This window comes from Colossoma macropomum, unplaced genomic scaffold, assembly GCF_904425465.1.
Source record: "Colossoma macropomum unplaced genomic scaffold, Colossoma_macropomum, whole genome shotgun sequence".
Classification (NCBI taxonomy): domain Eukaryota; kingdom Metazoa; phylum Chordata; class Actinopteri; order Characiformes; family Serrasalmidae; genus Colossoma; species Colossoma macropomum.
In genome coordinates, this window is record NW_023494804.1 from 34,200,325 (window position 1) to 34,224,720 (window position 24,396).

The 24,396-nt window shown below is 38.9% G+C and overlaps 1 protein-coding gene across 2 annotated transcripts; it reads right to left on the minus strand.

Annotated features, from left to right (window-relative positions):
* Window positions 1–2,212: 2,212 nt before the first annotated feature.
* Window positions 2,213–23,251, minus strand: LOC118825290. Of its 2 annotated transcripts, XM_036595915.1 has the most exons (5): window positions 16,515–16,901; window positions 13,996–14,310; window positions 12,649–12,927; window positions 5,900–5,995; window positions 2,213–2,607 (listed from the first exon to the last, which is right to left on the minus strand). In XM_036595915.1, the coding sequence occupies exons 1-5, from the start codon at window positions 16,576–16,578 to the stop codon at window positions 2,423–2,425; spliced, it is 939 nt and encodes a 312-aa protein (XP_036451808.1). In that variant the 5' UTR covers window positions 16,579–16,901; the 3' UTR covers window positions 2,213–2,422. The 2 variants fall into 2 exon arrangements, with proteins under 2 accessions (XP_036451808.1, XP_036451809.1); XM_036595916.1 differs by lacking the exons at window positions 13,996–14,310; window positions 16,515–16,901 and adding an exon at window positions 23,053–23,251.
* Window positions 23,252–24,396: the final 1,145 nt, after the last annotated feature.

Here is a 24,396-nt window from a genome sequence, read left to right on the forward strand (position 1 = left end):
TGCTACAGCATATACAGGCATTTTAGATAATTAAATCGCTGTTGTCAGAAGAAAACCTTGTATCTCCAATTTTGTCATTTTTTAGTTTTTGACATAATTTGAAAATGCCTGTTGCCCTTTACATTGTCTGTAAATTTCATGATGAATGGCCAAACAGAAATGGCCCAAAATTACTTGGAAAAAAGTCTGGTTCCATTGACTTACATTAAAAGTAAAGTAGGTTTTTACCTTCTCCTGTAAAGCTATCAATTTGGAGATATGAGGTTTTCTTCCAAGAACAGTGATGTGCTTAGGTTACCTTGTTACAACACAGTTACTACACAGTAATTATGTAAAACATAAATGTAATATTATGTAAAACATATTTCCTTTAGCTGCTGGAAAAGACTTCTGATCTGTAGTGTATCAAAAAGATACATTTGTCTAATTACATGAGGCAAAACTGTAGTTGATACACGTGTAATTACACAGGCTGTACTTCTACAATACAACTGTAACATTGGGTAAATCATCATTAGTTACACTGTTGTTGCATATGTTATCCATGTGTAACTACACAGTTATTAGAGACAATATAAAGTGGGACCAAATGCACACTGAGCTTTGCCATAAAAGAGTCTCTGTCTGTGTGCAACAGCACTTAGTGAAGCAGGTAGCCTAACAGCTAATTTTACTATTTACTACTGTCTTTTATTTGCATCAACATTACGTGATAATTATCTATCTACACTTCAAAGCATCCATGTGTTTTTCCTGTTAATAATATTGTTTTTGCGTTTTATCCACAGCATTAAACATCATGAGAATATGGCAACTCGCCATACTTGTGTAACTTATTTTATATATGAAAAAGGCCATATTTACATGGTGCTAATATTGTATGTAAGCTATGGCCTTTCACTGTTGTTTCGCAGGAGAAACTCATCCAACCTGGAAATTTCACATGTATCACAAATGTTGGTCAAAATTTCTAAATCAAAAATGATTTTCATAGGGCTCCCGAGTGGCGCAACCGTCTAAGCGTTGGCCCTATCATCAGGAGATCGCGAGTTCGATCCCTGGTGATGCTACAGCCATCCGTAGCCGGGAGTCCGAGAGAGCACAATTGGCCTCACTCTCTCTGGGTGGGTAGGATGGCCCCTCCTTCTCCCCCCATCACTCAGCGCGATGCTAGTTGGCGCAGGCGTCTGTTAGCTGACGTAGCAGATCTGGCGGTTGGCGCTTTCCTCCGAGCGCGTTCGGCTGTCCAGTGACGTTGCGTGAGCGGCAGTTCGAAAAGAAGCGGTGGTTGGCTTCACAGGTCTCGGAGGAAGCCTGTGTTAGCCTTCACCCTCCTAGCGTTGATAGCATCGTGTGATTGGGGGAGTCCTAACTAGCGGGTGGAATTGGAAACGACTAAATCGGGGAGATAATTGGGTATGATTTTCATTCGGTTAAAAGTGATCATATAAGGTTTTATGTGTCTGGTTAGATTTCTATCATTTGTAGATGCTGATCATTTCATTTATTTCTTCATGTTTCATATTCCACATTTCATTTCATAAAATATTTTGCTGAACATTATTTTTTGTATTTTTTTCTAAAGTATTTGTGGAAATAAGAGGCCGAATGTAGCTCTGATATTTTTAGGCTGTTAAAATTCTGCTTATTTCCTGTACTTGACCTCATGGTTCACTACACTGGGATGCTAATGATAACTAGTTACATCAACAACAAAAAACATCGAAACGAAACATTGAATCTCCAAAAATGATGACTTTACACCAGGAGGAAAAAATAGTCTTGAATTATATGGAAAGTTAATCTAATCAGATTTTTTCTTAAATGGAACATTTCTATTGGTCCGTTCATTATTAAATTTCAACAGAGTTTTTTGCACTACGGCAATGATACATGTAACTGCTTCTGTTTAATAGTTGCCCCCATATAGTGGAGTAACTAACAGTTCAGGTCATCATAGCAAAATGTCAAGCAGAGGCCGCCACCCAGAGTTCTGCTTTCACTCACACCGTTCTGTTTGTGTCTCACCCAGATGTGGTCAGCTATGCTTCCACCTACATAGACTGGAGGTTGACAGCATTGCACCTTCAATGCATCAGGCAACACTGTTTTTTTCCGTCACCACTCAGCTGCGCTGTTCTACTGCCTGTAGAAAAGTGTGACCACAGAAGTGCAAAGCACAAAATTTCAGGTCATTTGTTATTTATTTAGAAGTAACAAAACCAAACCACTTCTCAGAGATGGCAACTGGGGCATAGTTTAACAAACTACAATTTGGCACAGCACGCAGGGGCACAGCACAGTTAAGGGAACTCTGATAGTGTCATGGTGTGTTGAAAGAATATAAAGTGACTAGTCATAAACAAAACATACACAAACAGTGGAGCCCTAGTTTTAGAATAATAGCAGTTTATAATAATAATTAGTTCTCATAGATGCACTCTTCTCTCTGAGGCTGACTTGCACCCTGTGGGTCAGGCCTGGGATTAGTCCTGGTATTTGATCCAGCGCAGGGCTGAGCAGTAGATCCGGATGTGAAGAAATTTAGGTTTTCATAAACTTTATTGCTGAAGACGATTGAGTCAGAAGTATCTTCTTTCTTCTTACCTGCACACAGACAGATAGAGAGACAGACAGTCATGCTTTTACTGTAAATAATTATAATGCATTACAAGGAACATTCAAGCACAGGTCAATTTTGTCTCAAGTGTTGAATGATAGTTTCCACTGCGTTTTCAATTCATTAGTTACACTCAAGGTGCGAAATAAAGGGGGTCCTTAAATCAACCTCTTGGACCCCCTAAATGTCTAAAAAATCAAAATGCTGGGGGTTCTTGACGATAAACTTATCATGACGTCATGCTGTCCGTTACAGAACAATAGACACTCAAATACAACTTCAGGGAAAGGTGATTGTTTTGCCTGCTTCACCCACAATCAGCGAGCTTCTGTCTGGGTGGCGTTGCAGCAAATTGGTTCACCCAGTTGGTCCTTCATAGCCCAGCAACTGTTGCTATGCCTAAGATACCTCTGAAAATCTTTACAATGTGCTGTAGCATATCTGTAAACCTGAAAACTTGCCCAATTTTCCAAAAGATTGGTGGAAAGACTCAACTAAGCGAAAAAGAGTGAATTGTTACTCATTTCTCAAATCCAACACAGAAGAGAAGATGTGTAAGATTTCAGTTTATCTGTGGGAGATACTAGAGAAACTAGAGAAGGACATTTCCAAAAAAAATTGTAAAACCAGACATTTTGGTGCCGTTGAACCTAGCATCAGCGCGGCTATGGTGAGTGAGTTGGCAGCCAACAAACAATGGTGTAGCCAGCAAACGTGGGACCCCCAAATACCAGGGGGTATTTTGTACACTGGATATATCTACCTTGGCATACGTTTAAATTTTCTAATTTTTCTGCAATGTTTAGTGCACAGTTTCTATATATTTGCTGAATAAGTTAAGTTACTCTTTATTAGTCTCACAACGGGCAAATTCACCTCCACATTTAATACCACATACACACCAGTGAAAGTGCACACACACTAGGGGCAGTGAGCACACTTGCCCTGAGCGGTGGGCAGCCCTATCCACAGTGCCTAGGGAGCAGTTGGGGGTTAGATGCCTTGCTTAAGGGCACTTTAGTCATGTCCTGTAAGCTCAGGGGATTGAACTGGTGACCTTCCGGTCACAAGGCTGGTTTCCTGACCTCCAGCCCATGACTGCCCTCAAATGTTTACAAATTTACATATAATTTTACAAATAATTTATACAAATAAAAAATTAAATGCTCGATAACTTTTGCTCAGGCCACATTCTTTTTTTCCATCCATACATCATCTAAACCGCTTATCCTTCTGGGTTGCGGTGGGGTGCTGGAGCCTATCCCAGCTGTCATTGGGCGGAAGGCAGGATACACCCTGGACAGGTCGCCAGTCCATCGCAGGGCAATGTTCTTTTTTTCCAATATGTTAAATTCAGCAAATAAACAGTGATTGTGCATTACAGTGTGTGTTCTCTGTAGAGGATGTGCTAAATCATTTTTAGTTAGAAGATCAACAAAATATGAAATTTCACTAGGGGCGCCAAAACTATTGCATACAACTGTACAACTCATAGGCCATTACTATATGAGTGCATTTTTTAGGTTTACCATTACTGTCTGTGGCCCATCTGTTACTGCACACTTTATCAGCCCCCTCTACCTCACCCTTCAGCAGAAAGGGACCACCATAGGACCACCACTGACCAAATAGGTGGGCCATTCTCAGCACAGCAGTGATACTGATATGCCAGGGCCCTGTTTGTGTATCCTGTACTGGTTAGTGACACACGTGTCCCTGTGGTAGACTTGGTGTACAGTTAGAGCATCCTCTAGTTAGTCATCAGTGGTCGGTGCTGACCATAGGATCACTCTTAGTTGAATAATTTTAGTTGGTGGACTATTTCCAACCCAGCGGTGACACTACTGTGCATGATGCACTTAGCCCACATAGTGCCAGGCTGTTCTCATGTTGGTGTCACCACTGTGCTGAGTAATGTTGATACAAAGTAGGTGTGATAAATAAACAATGATAAATAAACAGACCAGTCAGTGCAAATATGTAGGTGTATTTTTATGAGGAGGCTGATGGAAAACTTGCTTTCTATTGTCCTCTAGTGGGGAAATCCTGCACTGCAATGTGTCAATGTTATGTAGCAGGGCTGAAGTAAAGTACTTCCGATTATACTATATAATCATCTACAAAGTGCTTTTAAGTTTAAGATTTTATGATTTAAGTGGAGCAGGCAGGTTTTTGGGGCTTGGAGCTGTGATGTTTACAGGTTACCCACTATTTAACAGGTAGGCCTAAGTGTGAAAGATAAAGATGTTGCACCAGAAGAGGGACGTTAATATGACAGGTTGAAGCAGAACATTCTTTAAACCTTCACCAACATTTCATGGCAAATGTCATGGTGTCCCTGTCTAAAACCTTCATTTTTGTCAATTTTGAATTTCTCCACTATTTGAACACAGCAGCTGTCCTTTACATTGTATAAAGGTCAGACATGGAATAGAACCTCTTTACATTAACTTACATTAACAGTTAAGACGATTTTTGCCTTCTCCTGAAAAGTTACCATTTTGGAGATACTGTTTTTCGGACAGTGACAATACGCCTTCATGAGCTGTCTTGACAGACTATTCTTAGGATTAGTCAGAATATTAAGCCATGATGTTTGTTTACATGAGAAGCAAAAATTAGCTTGTGAAATAAGATGTCATGATATGAAGCATCTGTCATGGAAATTACCAGTAATGGCAACATGACACTGTTATAACACTGAACAAAATCTTGTTTTGACAGCTCATGACAGAATATGACATCTGCCATGCCATGTTTATTTCAATGTTATGTAGCAGGGTTCAAGTAAATGGTTAGTAACGATATTCTATAACAATTTAAGACTAATTTGGGTGGAGCAGGCCGGCTTCCTGGCCCTTGGAGCTGTGATGTTTAAAGGTTAGCCACAATTTATCAGTTTGGTTTAAGTGTGAATGATAAAAATGTTGCACCAGGTCTTGTTTAGACATAGTAGGAAACAGAGAGGGAGAACAGGTCAAAAATAGACCTCTGGAAAGAAGATGTCAGCATGAGGTGTCAAACAGGAGGTGGAGAGAAAAGTCACAACTTCCTCTTTGAAATTCTCCAGAATGTTCTGGTGAAGGTGTTTTAATCTGTGATTTAACAGAGAATAACAGAGATATGAATAACAGAGAACCGCAACAGAAATAAATCTAATGTTAATTTCAAAACATTTCACTACCACTCAGCAAAGCTGAGCTATATACGTTAAACGATTCGTCATCTACCTCTGTAGGAAAGCGATGATTCCACTATTTTAAACATATGAGAACTTACATTTACAGATGACCACACAGAGGAGGATGATGAAGAGCAGCCCCACACATGCACCAATAGCTGAGCCAATCAGCAGCCAGAATATCTCTGTACCCCCTAAAACACATACAGGTAGTGACAATGAATACTAAGAGTGAGAGCAATACAATACAATACAATACAATACTATGTTACGATACGATACTTGAGCCCTGATATGACTGCGACTTTTAAAGATTAGTGACATGCCAGGTACTGCGATACTGCAATTTACAGCTGTTGACATAATTTGAAAAGAATGCCTCCAAAATGTTTTATCTAATAATGTTTACACTTTGTTTATCTCACTTGTATATTATTATTTACAGCAAACCTTATTGATGAAGCAGATAAGTAGGTATCTGAATGATTAACCGATTCATTTCCAATAAATATCTGTTTCGATTTGAATAGGAAGGCTTATCATTCAAGGTGAGGGTTGTTTTTGAATTCAATGCATGAAGGTGCGATAGGCAACTGGTTCCGTTAGATAAGCCTAGTGAAAAATGAAACATGCTGCTAAATATAGAGGGAGGACACTTTTCGATACAACGATATCGTATCAAAAGCAAACATCCACAGGCGATAAGACAGACAACCTTGTTACCCGAGAGAAGGTGTGATGGAGGTCAGTGTGAGGAAATCATACATGGGTGCGTATAATTATGGAGAAGAATGCTGTGGACAGCAACAGCTTTCCAGAGCTACCGAGGTACACTCATAAGACAGTCTGTCCACTCGATGGCCATCTTGGTAACATCCCCGGTCAGTGATTTCCACTCATACATGACCAAACTCCTCTCTTTGTGGACGGGGAGAGACTAATAAAACTGAAACTAAAAGCCACACTGTTGTGACATAACAAGCAAGCCAGTTGGCTCATTTTATTGAATGATGGGACGTTTCTCGTACACAGATGCCATGATAAGCGTTATGAAATTTCCCATAAATTGTCCAGCCAGTGAACTGTCTCCTCCTTTATAATTTCTCTGGTCAAAGCAAGCCCAGGTCATGGCATGTGTTTTGTGATGTGCTGTTGTCATTGAGTGTTAGGAGCTGATTGCACTGAGAAGCTGATTTGTTTTCTGTTTTTTATTATTATTATTACTATTTAAGAGAAAATAGATCTTATGACACTGTAGCTGAAAATCACAGGACTCCCTCCTTGACCTGTACACCTGGTGTTTGCTGTCTTAGCTTGGCTCTGGTTTTGTTCTTGGCCATTTACATGTGATTCCTGTGATTTTGTCTGTTGATGACTGGTTAAAGGACTTGCCCTCATTGCCCTCGTCATCGACATCTGACATATTTAATTTAGTTTAGTTTTTGGTCATATATGATCGTAATCATATTCAAGTTGTCAGTCTCGCAGTTTAAACAAAACCAGGTTCTTATGTAAGGTATATTATATTGGGACACCCCTCCTAATTATTGAGCTCAGGTGTTTTAACCACACCCATTGCTAACATGGGGATAAAATTAAGCACATAGTCTTGCAGTCTCGATAGACAACATTGCCAGTGTGATGGTTCTCACTGAAGAGCTCCCTGACTTCAAACATGGCACTGTCATAGGAGGCCAACTTCCACACAAGTCACTGTGTGAAATTTCTGATCTGCTAGATCTGCCCCTGTCAACTGTAAGTGCTATTTCTGTGAAATGGAAGCACCTGTGAGCAGCTGCAGCTTAGCCACAAAGTGGTAGACCACCCAAACTCACAGAGCGGGGCTGCTGAGTGCCAAAGTGCACAGTGCCTATCCTCTGTTGAATCACTCACTAAAGAGCTCTGGAAGCAGCATCAGCAAAATAACTGTGCATCAAGAGCAGCATTGAGCCAAGCATTGAGGGGGGATAGTGTAAAGCACTGCCACTGGACTGGGGAGCAGTGGAAACGTATTCTGTGAAGTGATGAATCATGCTTCGGCAGTCTGATGGACGAGTCTGGGTTTGGTGAATGCCAGGAGAACCTTACCTGCCTGACTGCATTTTGCCAGCTGTAAAGTTTGGTGCAGGAGGGATGATGATATGGGGTTGTTTTTCAGGGGTTGGTCTATAGATCCCTTAGTTCCAGTGAAGGAAAATCTTAATGCTTCAGCAGAACAAGACATTTTAGACATCTGTATGCTTCTAACTTTGTGGGAACAGTTGGGAAAGAACCTTTTCTGTTCCAGCATGACTGAGCCCCAGTGCATAAAGCAGCTCTGTAAAGGCCTGGCTGGGTGAGTTTGGAGTGGAAGAACTTGACTGGCCCTCACAGAGCCCTGATCTCAACCCCATTCGACATTTTTGGGAATTCCCACAGACACTCTCCAAAATCTTGTAGGAAGCTTCCCATAAGAGTGGAAGCTGTTATAGCTACAAAGGGAGACCAACTACATATTAATGCCTATGGACTTAGAACGAGATGCCATAAAAACTGTAGGTGTAATGAGTAGGTGTCCCAATACTGGTCTCCGTTTACATGCTGATGTCTGGCACTACAGTCCACAGCCTATTCAAGAAACACTGTTTCTCAGCACATCAATACAGACTTCAGTTGGTGTGTGCGTAGCGCTGACGCCCTCAGCCCTGTAAAATTCATGAAAACTCGATTGGTGGCTTAACTTTGGCTAAATTCAGTGAATGGGTACAGAGAACATATCTCTGCACATTTGAATACACAGTTACTGTTTATTTGTGGAATTTAATACACAGGAAAATAAATAAACTGTGGCATGTTGCTCATTTTCAATATTAGGATAACATCGTTTTTTTTTTCCCAAAATAGAAATTGTGCACCAAAAGTTTCAGAAAAATAAAAAGCACGTTCCCTGTAGAGTTTGTGTTAACTTATTTTTATTTTTACAATCATAAATCAACAATACATGTAATTTGGTTTTCAAACTTTTGCAAATGACTGTATATATCAAGTATTTTACAGTGGCTTTGAATGTGTCACAACCAATCAGATTTCAGAACCAGAACTATCCATTTTACAACTGATATTTTGAGAGGTGTTTTTTTTATTTTGGGCATGTTGATTAATTTAGACGCCGATGGTCGGAATTTGCCAAAAAATCACCTCCTTAGAGCAGACAAGGCAAAATTCTCCTGTATTTACATATGTAGCAGATGCTCTAATCCACTATCTAACACATGATCTTCTCCAGAGTGGTGTATAGCAGCAGTGTAGCAAAACACGTACCGAACTGTGATGTCCAAACCATGGTGTAAACCGCCGAACCGTAACTTCTGTGTACCATTACACCCCTAATATACAAGGCTGAGCTAAAAGACTTGCCCAAGAACTATTACGGAATAGAAGCAGTACTTCTTTTTTTTTTTGTTTGTTATTACAGACCTTGTGGTCTCACCACTACCTCCTCTGTCTCTACAGGCCACATTAATAAGTTGATAAATACCTACTTATAAATACTTGCATTCAATATCTTACACGATATGTAAGATACCTGTAGTTGTTTTAACTCAGTTCTAGATATTTACTTTTCCCTATACAACCCATACATAGACAAGTGAAGACAAAATCTCGAAAATGATATCAGTAGAAGTTTAGGGGGAAATGGTCTTCAGTTTCCCGTATGTGATGCGGACTGCATGCGTCACTTCCTCTTTAAAATTCTCTAGAACGTTCTTCTTTAAATCTCTTACACGGATTATAAAAATAACAGAGCAGTACAAAAGAAGTAAGCGTAACAAGAGCAGCTGGAAGTAATTCACCATTAGCGTTTAGACTCACCAGAACGCCAAAAAGACTCATTTTGCTTCCTTGTGGTCTACCAAACGGCTTAATAAAGTGGTTCCCAATCTTTTTACATTCTCGTACCCCCTCAGACATTGAACTTCCTGCCCCTTTTGCTCTTCATACACACATATATTGCCATGATATGAGACATTTTGACCTCTAAAATCAATACGCTTTGATAAATATGTATTTCGCTGTTGTTGGAAGCAAACCTCATATCTCCATTTTTTGTCGTTTTTCAGTTTTTGACATAATCTGAAAATGTCTGTTGTCGTTTACACTGCGTGTAAATTTCATGATGAATGGACTAAAAGAAACGGCCCAAAATGACTTGGAAAAAAGTCTGGTTCCATTGACTTACATTAAAAGTAAAGTAGTTTTTTCCTTTTCCTGTAAAGTTACCATTTTGGTTTTCTTCCCACAACAGAGATATGTTTATGGTGCAATGACACAACACACCTGATGTACACTCTCAGAAAAAAGATACTAAACTGTCACCGGGGTTCTAGGTACATATTCATGATCTTTAGGGAAGGGAACATAACTGTACAATATTCAACCACAATTATATGTTATTTAAAGTGACATTGATTCCATATTGTCCTTCTTTACTACAGACTTTTTACTTTATTTTTCTATTTTGAAATATTAGGTTTAAAAAATGTATCTATTTCCCCTGGGAAAGTGAATGTAGTGTACCTTTAAAACTCCTTTAAGGTCCACAGTCGGGCCTTAAGACCATTACTGTGAGGGCATATTTACATTGTTTGTACCTTGATGAACAAAAGTGCTCTTATACATCCAGTGTACCCTTTTTTTCTAACAGTGTACAGACATTTTTGTTTTATCTTAAAATGAGTAATATTTAATAAATATTCAGTGATAGGGGTGTTCATTACTATGTTGTAGGTGCGGCCCACTCTGGACTTCCCGTCAGAGCTCAGGGTGGCAGAGAACTGAACTTTCTTCATTTGTAATCATAAAGGCTGCAGCATCAATATGAGAGCACATGTGTGAGAAAGATTCTGCAGCTGTGAAATGAACGGCGAGTAACAAAATGTTCACTAACCAGAGCCACAGATTGCGAATCACAGTGACATCATCAAGATTTAACACATGAACACATAATAAAATGCTAATAGCTAAGGGCTGATCAAAACAGCTATAAAAAGCTCACAAAACTGCGAACAAAACAGTGAAAAAAAAAAGTGTCAAAATGAAACTAACTCTAGTACACGACTAAGAAGCATCAGTTAGTGAAGGAGGCTCACTTATTTCATGCACACAGCAGTGCACGATAAACTGCATGTATTCAGAGCTGGACTTGAAGCTGTTTGTGTACGGCTCAGTTAGAAGATGTACCTGTTTAGTTATGCGGCTGGCTGAATTAAATAAAATTAAATGAGGATTAATGTCTGGATTTTTTTGACAGACCTGCATTCTTGTTCAACACAATGTTACCTCGATTTGGGAACCACTGGCTTAATACAAGCATCCGCAATACATAATAAAAAAAAAAATATATCAGTTGCTACTTTTTCGTGCAAAATATATGCACTATATATGCAATACTACTGATTCTTTTCTCCCACTACTAATGGAAACGAGACAGAACAAGACTTTCATTCTCTGCTTGGTCAGCCTTGCACACGGCTAACTGCTAATCTCAGAAACCCTCTCTCGGCCTTTAAGAAGAGTTAAAACCCATACAAATTATACCGTGCATCTGTTCTGGCATAACTACTCCATCACATGCACGTTGACGTTCACAGCACTTTTTCACCATGTTTTGCACTTTTCCTCTGAGTATCATTTACTGGTAACAAACAAATTGCTTAACTGAGAGGCTCCAGGCTTTAGACTACCACTGTTCGTACTATATGACCACTACCAGCAGCATCACTAATATTTCTAATTTTACTTCCTTTGCTTCAGCATACACCAGGGTTTCGCAGTCACTGGGCAGTGGACCACAAGTGAGCCATGAAGCACCCTTTGGTGCTCCTCGGGCAAGTACTGAGGAGGAGCTAGTGGTCTGTAGTGGGCCAGTGATGTTAATTTGTCATAAAAATCTGTGAAAAAAAATATCTTAATAATAATAAATGTTCTCAAATGATACACGATATTATTAATATTATTAAAACAAGCTTGTCTTTGCTTTCTCTGTTGATATTTAATGTCCAGTGATATACGTGGCATGCTGTGCCACCTGAAAAGTGCTGTGTTGAAAATTTGCCAAAAATGTCCCCAAAATTTCCCAAAAATTACATTTTATGTTTAAGCAAAAAAGTTTTTTGTTCGCTTTTGTGTGGGCCTTTATGCTTTCTAGTGATAAATAGTTGGACTTGAGGTGTAAAAGATTGAGAAGCCCTGGCATGGGCCCTGTGTTCTGCAACAAAAGTAGAGGCCTAAGCCTTCACTGAGGGTCACTGGTGTGTCCTAATTCAAAGTTTTTCAAAGCTTTTGTGGTTATCGCTTCTCATGCGGTTGGTCTTGTTTATGGGGAAAAAGCTGCGGCGGTTAACAACAATTAGAGCACTTGGTTGAACATGCCTCGGTGAAGAAAGCAAAGATGAAACACACCAACGGAAATTCATGTGACCAAGCAGTTACTCAGTGGTATGAAGAAATGATTGTTGTCTCTAAACAAGAGTACCTGTGCACAATCAGCAGGCCTCATTTAGAGCCATCTCAAATGTGAACATCGCTGCTGTTAGAGTTTCAGTTTTTGACACAATTTGAAAATAACTGTTGGCCTTTACATTGTGTGTAAATTTCATGATGAATGGACTCATCGACCCAAAATGGCTTGGAAAAAAGTCTGGTTCCATTGACTTACATTAAAAGTAAAGTATGTTATTTCCTTCTCCTGTAAAGTTACCATTTTGGAGAGGTTTTCTTTTCAGGCAACAGCGACATACTTGTTACAGCAGGTCCAAATCAATACATGTAAAGACCTCAGTGAGAGGTAATGGCAGAAAACACTCACCCTTCTTGCTGCTTTTGATTGTGATGTTCTTGCTGTAGAGTGTGTGGTTGCTGGAGTAGCTGGCCTGGCAGGTGAACGTGTCTCCGTCTTCCCAGTGAGGCTTGCAGAGTGTCAGTGTGCTGCTCATGTTGATGGGGTTGTTCTGGTGAAGAGGCTGCTCAGATTCTCTGGTCCAGGTGAAGCTGACCTGCTGTGGACTCAAACCCTCCAGAGAACAGAGCAGCTTCACACAGCTCTGGTCACTGATGTTCACCTGCTGCACAGTAAGACCTGCTGGAACTGAAGAGGGACTGAATTAGCAAAGAAATACCAGCTTTTCTTCAAAGTAATCAAACACTCTACACAGCACACAGCAGCATTTATAAGACCGAATGCTATAATATTATGTCTGCATACAGGGTTGGGGTGTAATACAAATATTTGGAATACATATTTCAGAATAACAATGCAGTATGTGTGTTCAGTTTAATTTTGTAAAGGCGGCATTCAGAATACGATTACTTTAAAACATAGTTTTAGATTACTTACCCACTAAATTAAAAAAGTACCATTTTAAAAGAAACACCATCAGCGCTGGCTTATTTTAAAAACAGCACACAGCATGTAAAGACATACTCTAAAGAAGAGCTCAAAAATGGCTTCTTTACAAACACTGCAGTTCCTGCTAAAGCCTGAGTGGACTGATAAATCAATGTGATGAGCCAGTTATTAATCTCAGCCTTACTAAACCCATTTGAGGGATGATAAAACTAAACAGTGTCCTCAGTAGTGAACATGTCCATGAGTGAAAAGCTTAGCAATGGTGTTGATCTGGACTCCTGTGTTTTGAGGCAAGTTAAATAAATGTCATTAACGGAAAATCACAGCTGTTCACTTTGGATTCAAATTGGTAAAATTTTGTTATTGGTATACGGCAAATTGTTTGCTTACTTCATGAGACAGCAGTTGGATTATGGGCACAGTGGACTGATGCAGATGATGAGAGACAAAATATGGTGAAGAATTTTGTAACATAATTTAAATAAAAATCATTAAATATGTCACATGTTGTAGAATTTCATGAAGAAAACTGCCAACCAGCAACAGCAAAGAACAGCGTGAATTACAATAAAAACAGATTTTTTTCCATTTGCCTTCTATAATATTCTAAATGTATTCTGAATACCTTACTTTTTTATGTATTGTAATGGAATATGTTACTGAATACATTTATGACTGTGTACTCAGTATTCAGCTATCATTACTTTTTCAATATATTCTTCCCAACCCTGACTGCCTAAAATACAGAGAATATATAAATGGTCACAATCTTTTAATGTACATACAAAAAAAGAAGAGTTTAATCACCATTAACTTGAAGAATCAGGACAGAAAAGTCATCCACTGCTGGTGGGGGGATCACCCTGGTCATTGAACAGTTATAAACACCAGCATCACTGCTTGTAACGTCTGTTATAATCAGACCGATTGGGTCTGTATTTACTTTGAACCGGGATTTACAGTCAGGGTCACTAGTCTTATTTTTACTCATACGATATTTACAGAAACCTGACTCTCCATCCTTTTGCCAATCAACACTAACACTGTCTCTGTAATCAAACAGTGATGGGCACGGCAGAAGGACAGTCTCTCCTCTGGACGCTGTAATAACTTTCTCTGCACCTGTAGGGTAAAAAAAAAATAGTGTTGATTAGTCTGGTGTAAAGTAATGGGATGATAAAAATACATCCTGATCAGAATTAAAGACCATGTTTTATACAGTGAACATGCTCACATAAACATTTACAGTGCTGTGTAAAAGTGTAAAGCACATAAGCAAATAGTTTAAACCATTTATTTGTGCAATAAATTTGTTTAAAATACATGATAAAGCAAATGATAAAAAAGCGAGTTCAGCAAAAGTAATTTTTCAAAATAATATTTGTTATCTTGTGAGCTAGTTAGAAGAACACAGGCATGATCTCAGCCAGCACACAGATTTGTCCTAATTAATCACCAGTATATGCGTTTTAATCTAATGAAGTAACGATTAGGTGGGCAAGGTATTGGATGACACAAACTGGGCTTCCATAAGTAGAGTTTCTGAAATGGTGCAAGTAACACATTAACATATGTAAAATCAAAGCTTATTGTATTAATATAATTTGTTTATTTGGTCATTTGATCACTTGTTTTTTCAGCAAATATTTACTGCTATTTTAAATACAGTTTAAGGACCTAAAACTTCTGAACACAAGAGCAGAGGAACTTTTTAACCTCTTATGGGTCCAAATCTGTTATTTTCTCATAAACAACAATAGCAGCTTATTCAAGCTTTTAAACATTGAGGTTCCTAAGTGGCTCATGGCTTGGACTTACAGTTCTAACAATAATTGGTATAGAACCTTACATCATGTAGATGTTCTCTAAACTGTAAGAACCTTCTTTACGCACACATCTCATTTGCACAAATGTTTCTTTAACCCCTTAAATGGCCAGGGCTCACTGGCGAGCCTAATTTTTACTGCACACTTCTGTAACCTAAGAAAAGCTCAGACAATTTGCATTGAAGTCCCTGTAGTTCTTAAATAATAAACCTTGGTATGAAATAAGCCTGGGATTTTAAAGGGTTAAAGAACCATCTGTTAAAGATTCTTTAGGGATTGAAAAGTTTTGTTGTTGGTTTGCACCAAGGAAACAATTTCCAACCCCTTCAGATAAACACACTACTAAAAATAAAGGTTCATTAATGGTTCTTGACTTGAATCATTGGTGTAGGGCCTTTACATTATGTGACAGTTCTGTAAAAAGGATCTTCGCTCTGTAACGTGTCAGAAAGGCTTTAAAGCAGCATCTATTGAAAGGTTTGCTAGGGAACCATCACTCAAAGGAACCTTTATTTTAAGAATCAAAGAAACGTCCAACTCCTTTTACTAAATACACTCCTAGTGCAAAATAAAGGCTTCTAAATGGTTCTTCACTTGGATGTTCTGTTTTGGGAAAACATTTAATTGGTGTAGAACCATTATATTATGTGGAGGTTCTTAAAAAAGCTTCTTCACACTCTAGCAGGGTTTGTTAGGGAACAAAAAGAGGTTCTTCTCTGGCATTGCTTCTTTATTTTTAAGACCGTAAGCAATGCACAACCCCTCCAGCTAAAACGGAAGGTTCCTAAATGGTTCTTCAGTCGAATTTACTGCTCTAGGAAAATCTTTAACCCCTTAAAATCCCAGGCTTATTGCATACTAAGTCTCATTATTGAGTAACTACAGGGACTCGAATGCAAACTGGCTGAGCTATTCTTAAGTTGTAGAAATGTGTAATAAAACTTTCAGCCTGCCGGTGGTTCCTCTATTTAAGGAATTAATTGGTGTAGGATGTTAACATAATATGGAGGTTCTACAAAGTTTAAAAAGGTTCTTCACACTTGCATGTTTACAGAAAAGGTTCCATCAGCTGAAAAAAACTGAAATGTTGTTAAGGGAACTAAAAGTGGTTCTCCAAAGAAACTCTGGCACATTCATTTTTGCATTATATAAAGGGACAGTGCCACCCTTTTATTATTCTAACACCACAGGGTGCATGCTTAAAGAAAAACAATGTACCCACTATGAGTTCTTTTCCTCTTTGAGATTGCAATATGGACCACTTTACAGGTCTCGGTGTTTTGAGTAATATCCAGGACCGAAAGTGAAAGGAAGCTAACTGTAAGCAAGAAGTAACTAATCCTTATTAATAGTATTTGTTTCAAGCCAGTTGTAGATAGAATTGTCAGGAAATGACTGAACACTATTTACTAAAAGGCAGCGAACAGCAGTATTTAAAACTAGAATAAACTTGAGAGAGAGCAGAGAAAACAAGCCAGTAGTAGAATGAAAAAGTCTTACCTGTGGCTGCAGCAGAAAATAGAAGAAAAACTGGAAGAAAACACGATAACTGAACTGAGACCATGTCGATCACACAAGGCTCAGAGCCTTTTCCTCTGTGTGTGTGAGTATGAGATACGTCAACCGCTCTCACACACACACTGCACTACACAATGTCCTGTCCTAAAACGCTCACACTTTGAACCCCTGCAAGACAAGTGACGAAACCACTGAGTCTTTCCTTTCAGCAAAACCAGGAACAGGTCATTCTAACGCAGAACTTCTACGTACAGATCACTATCAGCACTTCTGTTTAGCTCGTTAAAACGAGTGAAACATTCCTGGTCTTTGTCTCTACGGTGCTGAGTCTGAAGCCTGCAGTGTTTAAGAGAGAGCAGCACATGTGTTACAAACATAGGCATGATCAGAATAAAGGGATCTGGGGGATTTCTGTACCACACCCCTGAGCTTCTGCTTCTCGAGGAAAATAATGATGGAACACAGGAAATGAACACAAATTTCATGACACTATATGTAGTGGGGTTTTTTAAACCATGATGCAACGTCTTTTCAGAAGTAAAACACAAAAAGAAATGTGGTAATTCATTCTGTTTTTGTTAAAGTCCAACAGCCAAAAAATATGGCAGCACTTGAAGAAAGCATACATAACACAAGCACAGCACTGTGCAGACGTCTGAGCCAACTTCCAGTTATTTAATATCCCCAAGTCACTCATGTTTAAGGGGATCTTTATGAGGAGATTAGATATGAGATAATTCACTTACATTATGAAGAAAATAAGTGAAAAAACAGTAGTTTCCAAAATTTTTCAAAAAAAGGACTCCTGACACGACCTGGTAGGCCTTAAAACTATGATCATCAGTACTGAAGCTTTCATCTTTGTTTAGAGAGGAGCAAATCAAGCTCCCCTCCTGCCTAAGATCTGAAAAATCCACAGGTGTTTCTGTCCATCCTTCAATTGTGAGAAGAAAACTCAGCGCTATGAGTCTGAAAGGATGTGCGGCTAACAAGAAGCCTCACTGAGAAAAGGAGACAGACAGAAAACATAAAAACCGGCAGTCAAATTTTTTTCTGGCGCTCTTAAAACAACGGACTGACCACCCCAGAGTCCAGACCTCAACATCACTGAATGTGTTTGAGAGCATTTGGATCATGAGAAGCAAAAATGCAACCAACTTCTAAGACTGAACTTTGGAGGTGTGGAAAAACACCCCTGCAGATTTCTGTGAAAACTGAAAGTGAGTCTCCTGAAAAGAAATGAAGCTGTAATAAAGGCAGAGGGTGGACACTGCAAATACTGAAAAATTAGTCACTTGTACTTAATAGCCATTTTGACAGGAAATTAAATAAACGCTGGTCTCTGACTTGAACACAGTACTGTACATTTTCTTAAACAAATTTAAATACACACAAAGTGTAAATGGCTTTTAGTGTTCTATGTTGAACATGAACTAAAGCATGGAACATCAATATGAAACAAAGCACCAGATATGCTCATCATTTCATGTAAAAGTAACAGTATTTATTGTTACATGAAAGTTACCATTGCTTGTAACACTGCTACGATAATACTAATCTCTAATCCCACCCTATGGGATTTTCAGTGCTATGTTATCATGGTGGTGTTTATTGTGTTTACTGTTACTGTGTTTAGAGTTACGTATGGCTGCTCTATTGAACACAGATATTTGATGCTTGTAAGAGGCACCAAAGTAACACTGACACTTAAGTAACTTCTGTTCAGGCTCAAAGCCAAGGATCATGATTTATTCTGTAATCTTTTTTTTAAGTGACATTCTTGGAAGTCGAGTTTTGTGAACTAAAACTGCGGTCTCTGTGGTTGGTATCGCAAAAACCAAGCTGACTTGTCAGTTTTGTCTCAGCACAAATGACAAAAGGATCATTTTGTCTGCTGCTTAGTTATGTGTGGAGCTAACATCTCCCAAAGCAGCTCGAACCAGACTACTGGATTCGAGCTATTTGTAAAAGCCCTAATAAAGTTTCAGCTCCTGAATGAGGCATGAAAATCTCTACACTCCTTTCACTTTTCCAACCTCTACACAACCTGCACACTGTACACCAACCTTTACGCAGATAATCAAACTCTTTTATTTATTTAAAGTTGTAATTACAGAATGTTGAGTGGAATATTCATTTTATTCATTGTTTAACTTTTAAAACACAATTAAAATCATATTTTCAGAAAATGAACATTTAGCCTAATGAGTGATATAAGTTCACAGAAAGTGTGAATTTATATGGACAATATCCACTCATAGCTGACGCTACAGCAGGTGAACAGACTGTAGTGTGAGACGCTGTGTTGAACTCGTAGCTTACAGTGAACGTATCCGTCTCCCATCTGATATCTGGCCTTCAGTGCGGCGGTCATCAAACATCTGCTCAGTTTCATTTTGAGTGACTCGGGCGTGAAGGCTCTCACCCTCTTACCTACAGGATGTGGTGACACTTATACCAACAACACAGTATTCAAACTCAAATCTAGACCCAGTTTCTGACCTTCCTATCTCAAAGAGGATCATCATACAAGCAGACACGCTGAGCTAGCGCTCTCGCTCAGGTACCCCAGGGAAACAAACAGGGCTGTTAAACATGATGCTTTGTTAGCTTGTTGTGTTCCGGCTCTTCAGGTGAATCATGCATGGGATGTTGCAACAAACTGTGGCCAGCTGTGTTACCAGCAGTGAGCCAGTGTAGCACAACAAGAGTGCTGACATGGCTAATCAAGACAAGCTCAGTGAGGAAGCGTTAGCACTAAGATCAGTTTTCAGTTAAAGAGAGTGCTCAGAGTTACGATCTATTATTGTACAGAATCTTAATACTATAACATAACGCTGGGCTGCACTGTTACATTTTAAAATCACAGTATTTTCATATCTATCACCGTTTCCTGGGTTCAGATGATTTTCCAATGTGCAGGAATGAAGCTAATGTTTGTCCTGTTTAACTCTCCTACAGTTACACCCTCCAGTTTAAGTAATATCCAGCTCCCACCCACCATTTACACCTCCCCCATCACACAATGCTATCAAGCTGGTGGGTGAAGGCCTGTACACGCTTCCTCTGAGACTCGTAACAACATGTTGTTTGTTGTTCTCTGTGGAGGTCATACGTCTGTGCGTCCACCATATTGGAAAGGTCAAGATCCACTTACAAATACATGTGGATTAGGATATGATGATTTCTCATGTTCAAATCGACCATAATTTGCTTATTACTAAATCTTTTTCCACCAAATTTGTTCGGTTATGATGGTTAGATATGTTCCTGATTATTTAAGTGTCCAATTTATGCCGTAATATTCATATAACACCCTCATTATCAACAGCTTGCTGTACATGAACTGTCAAATTAGAAACAAAGGAGCTCATACCAGCCATTAAAAGTGACCCAGTGAAGTTATATTCACATTTACATTTATGTATTTATCTCATGCGTATGGCAGTGGTGGGATCCCACTTTGGCAAAGAGACAGCAGATCAAATACATCACAATCACAAGCACGATCAGTGGTTTTCAACCTGTGGGCTGCAGACTCCACAGTGGGCTGTGGTGGATAAGTGCAAATGTTCCTTACAATAAACAGATATTTAACTAAACCATTGGGTCTAGTACTTCCGGTGTAATGTGTGTGTGAGCGAAGAGCTGAGAGAGTCAGATATGAGCTAGGTAGCCAATGAGCTGTTGGTAAAGAGAAAAACTCTGGCTGGTATATGTTTATATTGTCAGTGGAAGTCAATATAGAATGTTTTTCTTTTTGACATGGGACAGCTCAACACGCTTGGAGGAGAACACTGACTGGTAATGACTGTTACATCAGCTGACAGACATCTGTGTTGGCTAACACTGAGGGTCATCCGTATCTGTCTCCCATCTGATATCTGGCCTTCAGTGCGGCGGTCATCAAACATCTGCTCAGTTTCATTTTGAGGCCTCATCTGCTGGTCGTGACTTGGGCGTGAAGGCTCTCACCCTCTTGCCTACAGGATGTGGTGACACTTCTTATACCAACAACACAGTATTCAAACTCAAATCTACACCCAGTTTCTGACCCTCCTATCTCAAAGAGGATCATCATACAAGCAGACATGCTGAGCTAGGGCTCTCGCTCAGGTACCCCAGGGAAACAAACAGGGCTGTTAAACATGATGCTTTGTTAGCTTGTTGTGTTCCGGCTCTTCAGGTGAATCATGCATGGGATGTTGCAACAAACTGTGGCCAGCTGTGTTACCAGCAGTGAGCCAGTGTAGCACAACAAGAGTGCTGACATGGCTAATCAAGACAAGCTCAGTGAGGAAGCGTTGGCACTAAGATCAGTTTTCAGTTAAAGAGAGTGCTCAGAGTTATGATCTATTATTGTACTGAATCTTAATACTATAACATAACGCTGGGCTGCACTGTTACATTTTAAAATCACAGTATTTTCATATCTATCACCGTTTCCTGGCTTCAGATGATTTTCCAATGTGCAGGAATGAAGCTAATGAAGCTATGCTTCCTGAATGCTGCTGCTCTGTGGCAACAGACAACGCTGACGTAACTTGTATTAATTTGACTGTTTTGTTCTGTTTGACTCTCCTACAGTTACACCCTCCAGTTTAAGTCATATCCAGCTCCCACCCACTAGCTAGACCTCCCCCATCACACAATGCTATCAAGCTGGTGGGTGAAGGCCTGTACACGCTTCCTCTGAGACTCGTAACAACATGTTGTTTGTTGTTCTCTGTGGAGGTCATACGTCTGTGCATCCACCATATTGGAAAGGTCAAGATCCACTTACAAATACATGTGGATTAGGATATGATGATTTCTCATGTTCAAATCGACCATAATTTGCTTATTACTAAATCTTTTTCCACCAAATTTGTTTGGTTATGATGGTTAGATATGTTCCTGATTATTTAAGTGTCCAATTTATGGATCCCACTTTGGCAAAGAGACAGCAGATCAAATACATCACAATCACAAGCACGATCAGTGGTTTTCAACCTGTGGGCTGCAGACTCCACAGTGGGCTGTGGTGGATTTATTTTTTTTTTAAGCGCAAATGTTCCTTACAATAAACAGATATTTAACTAAACCATTGGGTCTAGTACTTCCGGTGTAATGTGTGTGTGAGCGAAGAGCTGAGAGAGTCAGATATGAGCTGGGTAGCCAATGAGCTGTTGGTAAAGAGAAAAACTCTGGCTGGTATATGTTTATATTGTCAGTGGAAGTCAATTTAGGTTTTTACAAGTAACTAAGGTTTGACGAATGGGCTAATATTACCCAGAAATATTAACTTTTGATCATGTATTTCAGAATTAATGTGAATTTTGTTCTGCAAACTGCAAAAAAATGCACAAGTTTATGGGAAATTCCACTATTTTTTTCAAAATTTCAGCATAAATAAACCATCAAGATGTAAGTATAATGAGTCAGAGAAAGAGAGAGAGAATTGTTCACAGTGGTGATGATAGGAACCAGACATCTGAAGAGTTTGTCTCTAAAATCTTCCTCATAGAAAGTTATTACATGAATTAGTTACAAATATATTTGTAATAAATATTTTTGAGATTTTGGCCTCAAAAATATTTAAAAAAATTCATGGCACTACATGCAGGCCATTTCAGGGCAAAAGAGTCTCCATAGGAAATTTATTTTTTCAGATTTACCAGTTTTACTCTCATCAAGATTACATATAAAGATTATTTAGGTTGACTGGTTGTTTTAGACAGTAAATAAAATGGCTATATTTGTGTTGTAGACACCTGGTTCCTACAGCACCACTGTAAAGTTTCTCTACAATACACCACGTATCAAAGGAGTCTCAGTGACTTTGTTTACAACTCAATGCTGAAATTTTGAAAAATTGGTGTAATCCCCCAGTTAATCTGAAATATTGTTCTATTATTAATATAATAGGATGTATTCTAGCTCTAAAAATATATTTGAGACTAATTGTAATCTAAAAATGTATAGTCTATGTTTATTACAGGATAGTAACTTGATCATTTCTGTATACACAGTTATCAAAATATACAAATATACAAATCAGCCTGATTAGATTATGACTGGAGTGTCTGTCTGGACGCTGATGTCAGTAATATGAGAAATGACCCACCTTCATCAGTATATTTGATTGTGATGCTCTTGCTGTAGAGTGTGTGGTTGCTGGAGTAGCTGGCCTGGCAGGTGAACGTGTCTCCGTCTCTCCAGTGAGGCTTGCAGAGTGTCAGTGTGCTGCTAATGTTGATGGGGTTGTTCTGGTGAAGAAGCTGCTCAGATTCTCTGGTCCAGGTGAAGCTGACCTGCTGTGGACTCAAACCCTCCAGAGAACAGAGCAGCTCCACACAGCTCTGGCTACTGATGTTCACCTGCTGCACATTAAGACCTGCTGGAACTGAAGGGGGACTGAATTCATTTGGCAGCAGCAGAAATTACTTCAAGCAGTCATACATTGTACAGAACACATGGCAAACTTTAAAGGGCTAAACACACAATATTTTGTCAGAAAAGAGAAGAAGAGTTTAATCACCGTTAACTTGGAGAATCAGGATTGAAAAGTCATCCACTGCTGGTGGGGGGATCATCCTGGTCATTGAACAGTTATAAACACCAGCATCACTGCCTGTAACATCTGTTATAATCAGTCCGATTGGGTCTGCGTTTACTTTGTACCGTGATTTGCAGTCATGGTTACTAGTCTCATTATTATACATACGATATCTACAAAAACTCGGTTCTCCATCCTTTTGCCAATCAATACTAACAATGTCTCTGTAATCAAACAGTGACGGGCACGGCAGAAGGACAGTCTCTCCTTTAGACGCTGTAATAACTTTCGCTGCACCTGTGGAGTGAAACAATTAGTGTTGATTAGTGTGGTGTAAAGTAATGTGATGATAAAATTCACCCTGACCAAAGTTAAAGACCATGTTTTATACAGTAAACATGCTTAAATGAACTGCATTACATTTACAGAACTGTGCAAAAGTCTTAAGGCACTTATGCAAACTGTTTAAAACCATTTATCTGTGCAATGAATTTGTGTAAAAACATGATATAATAATAAAAAAACACAAATTCAGTAAAAAATAAGTTTTTTCATTTTCAAAATAGTGCTTGATATCTTGTGAGCTACTTAGCAGAACACAGGCTTGATCCCAGCCAGCACATAGATTTGTTATTCATGATTATGATTATGATTAATTAATCAGCAGTACATGCGTTTTTAATCTAATGAAGTAATGACTAGGCAAGTGATGTATTGGTGATAACATACATAAAAGCTAAGCTTATTGTATCAATATCATTTGTTTATTTGGTCATTTGAGTATTAGTTTTTCAGTAAATACTTACTGCTCAAATAAATAACTTTTTAAATACAGTTTAAGTACCTAACTTTTTAACCTCTTATGGGCCCAAATCTGATATATTCTAATAAACAACAGTAGCAGCTTATTCAAGCTTTTAAACATAGATCTTCCTAAGTGGCTTGTGGCTTGGACTTTTGTTTCGACATTGACCAAATTTGGCGATTCTTCAGAGTTTAAAAAGGTTTTCCACACTTGCATGTTTACAGCAATGGTTCTATCAACTGATCAGTTGTTTAGGGAACTAAAAGTGGTTCTCCAAAGAACTGTTTTAAAACCACAGAGTGCATCTTTATAGAAAATGTAACATGCTAAACAGAAAGAAAAAGTAAGCTAGTAACCTTTCCAGCCAGTTGTAGATGGAATTGTCAGGAAAAGTTTGAACACTGTTTACTAAAAGGCAGCGAACAGCAGTATTTAAAACTAGAATAAACTTGAGAGAGAGCAGAGAAAACAAGCCAGTAGTAGAATGAAGAGTCTTACCTGTGGCTGTAGCAGAAAATAAC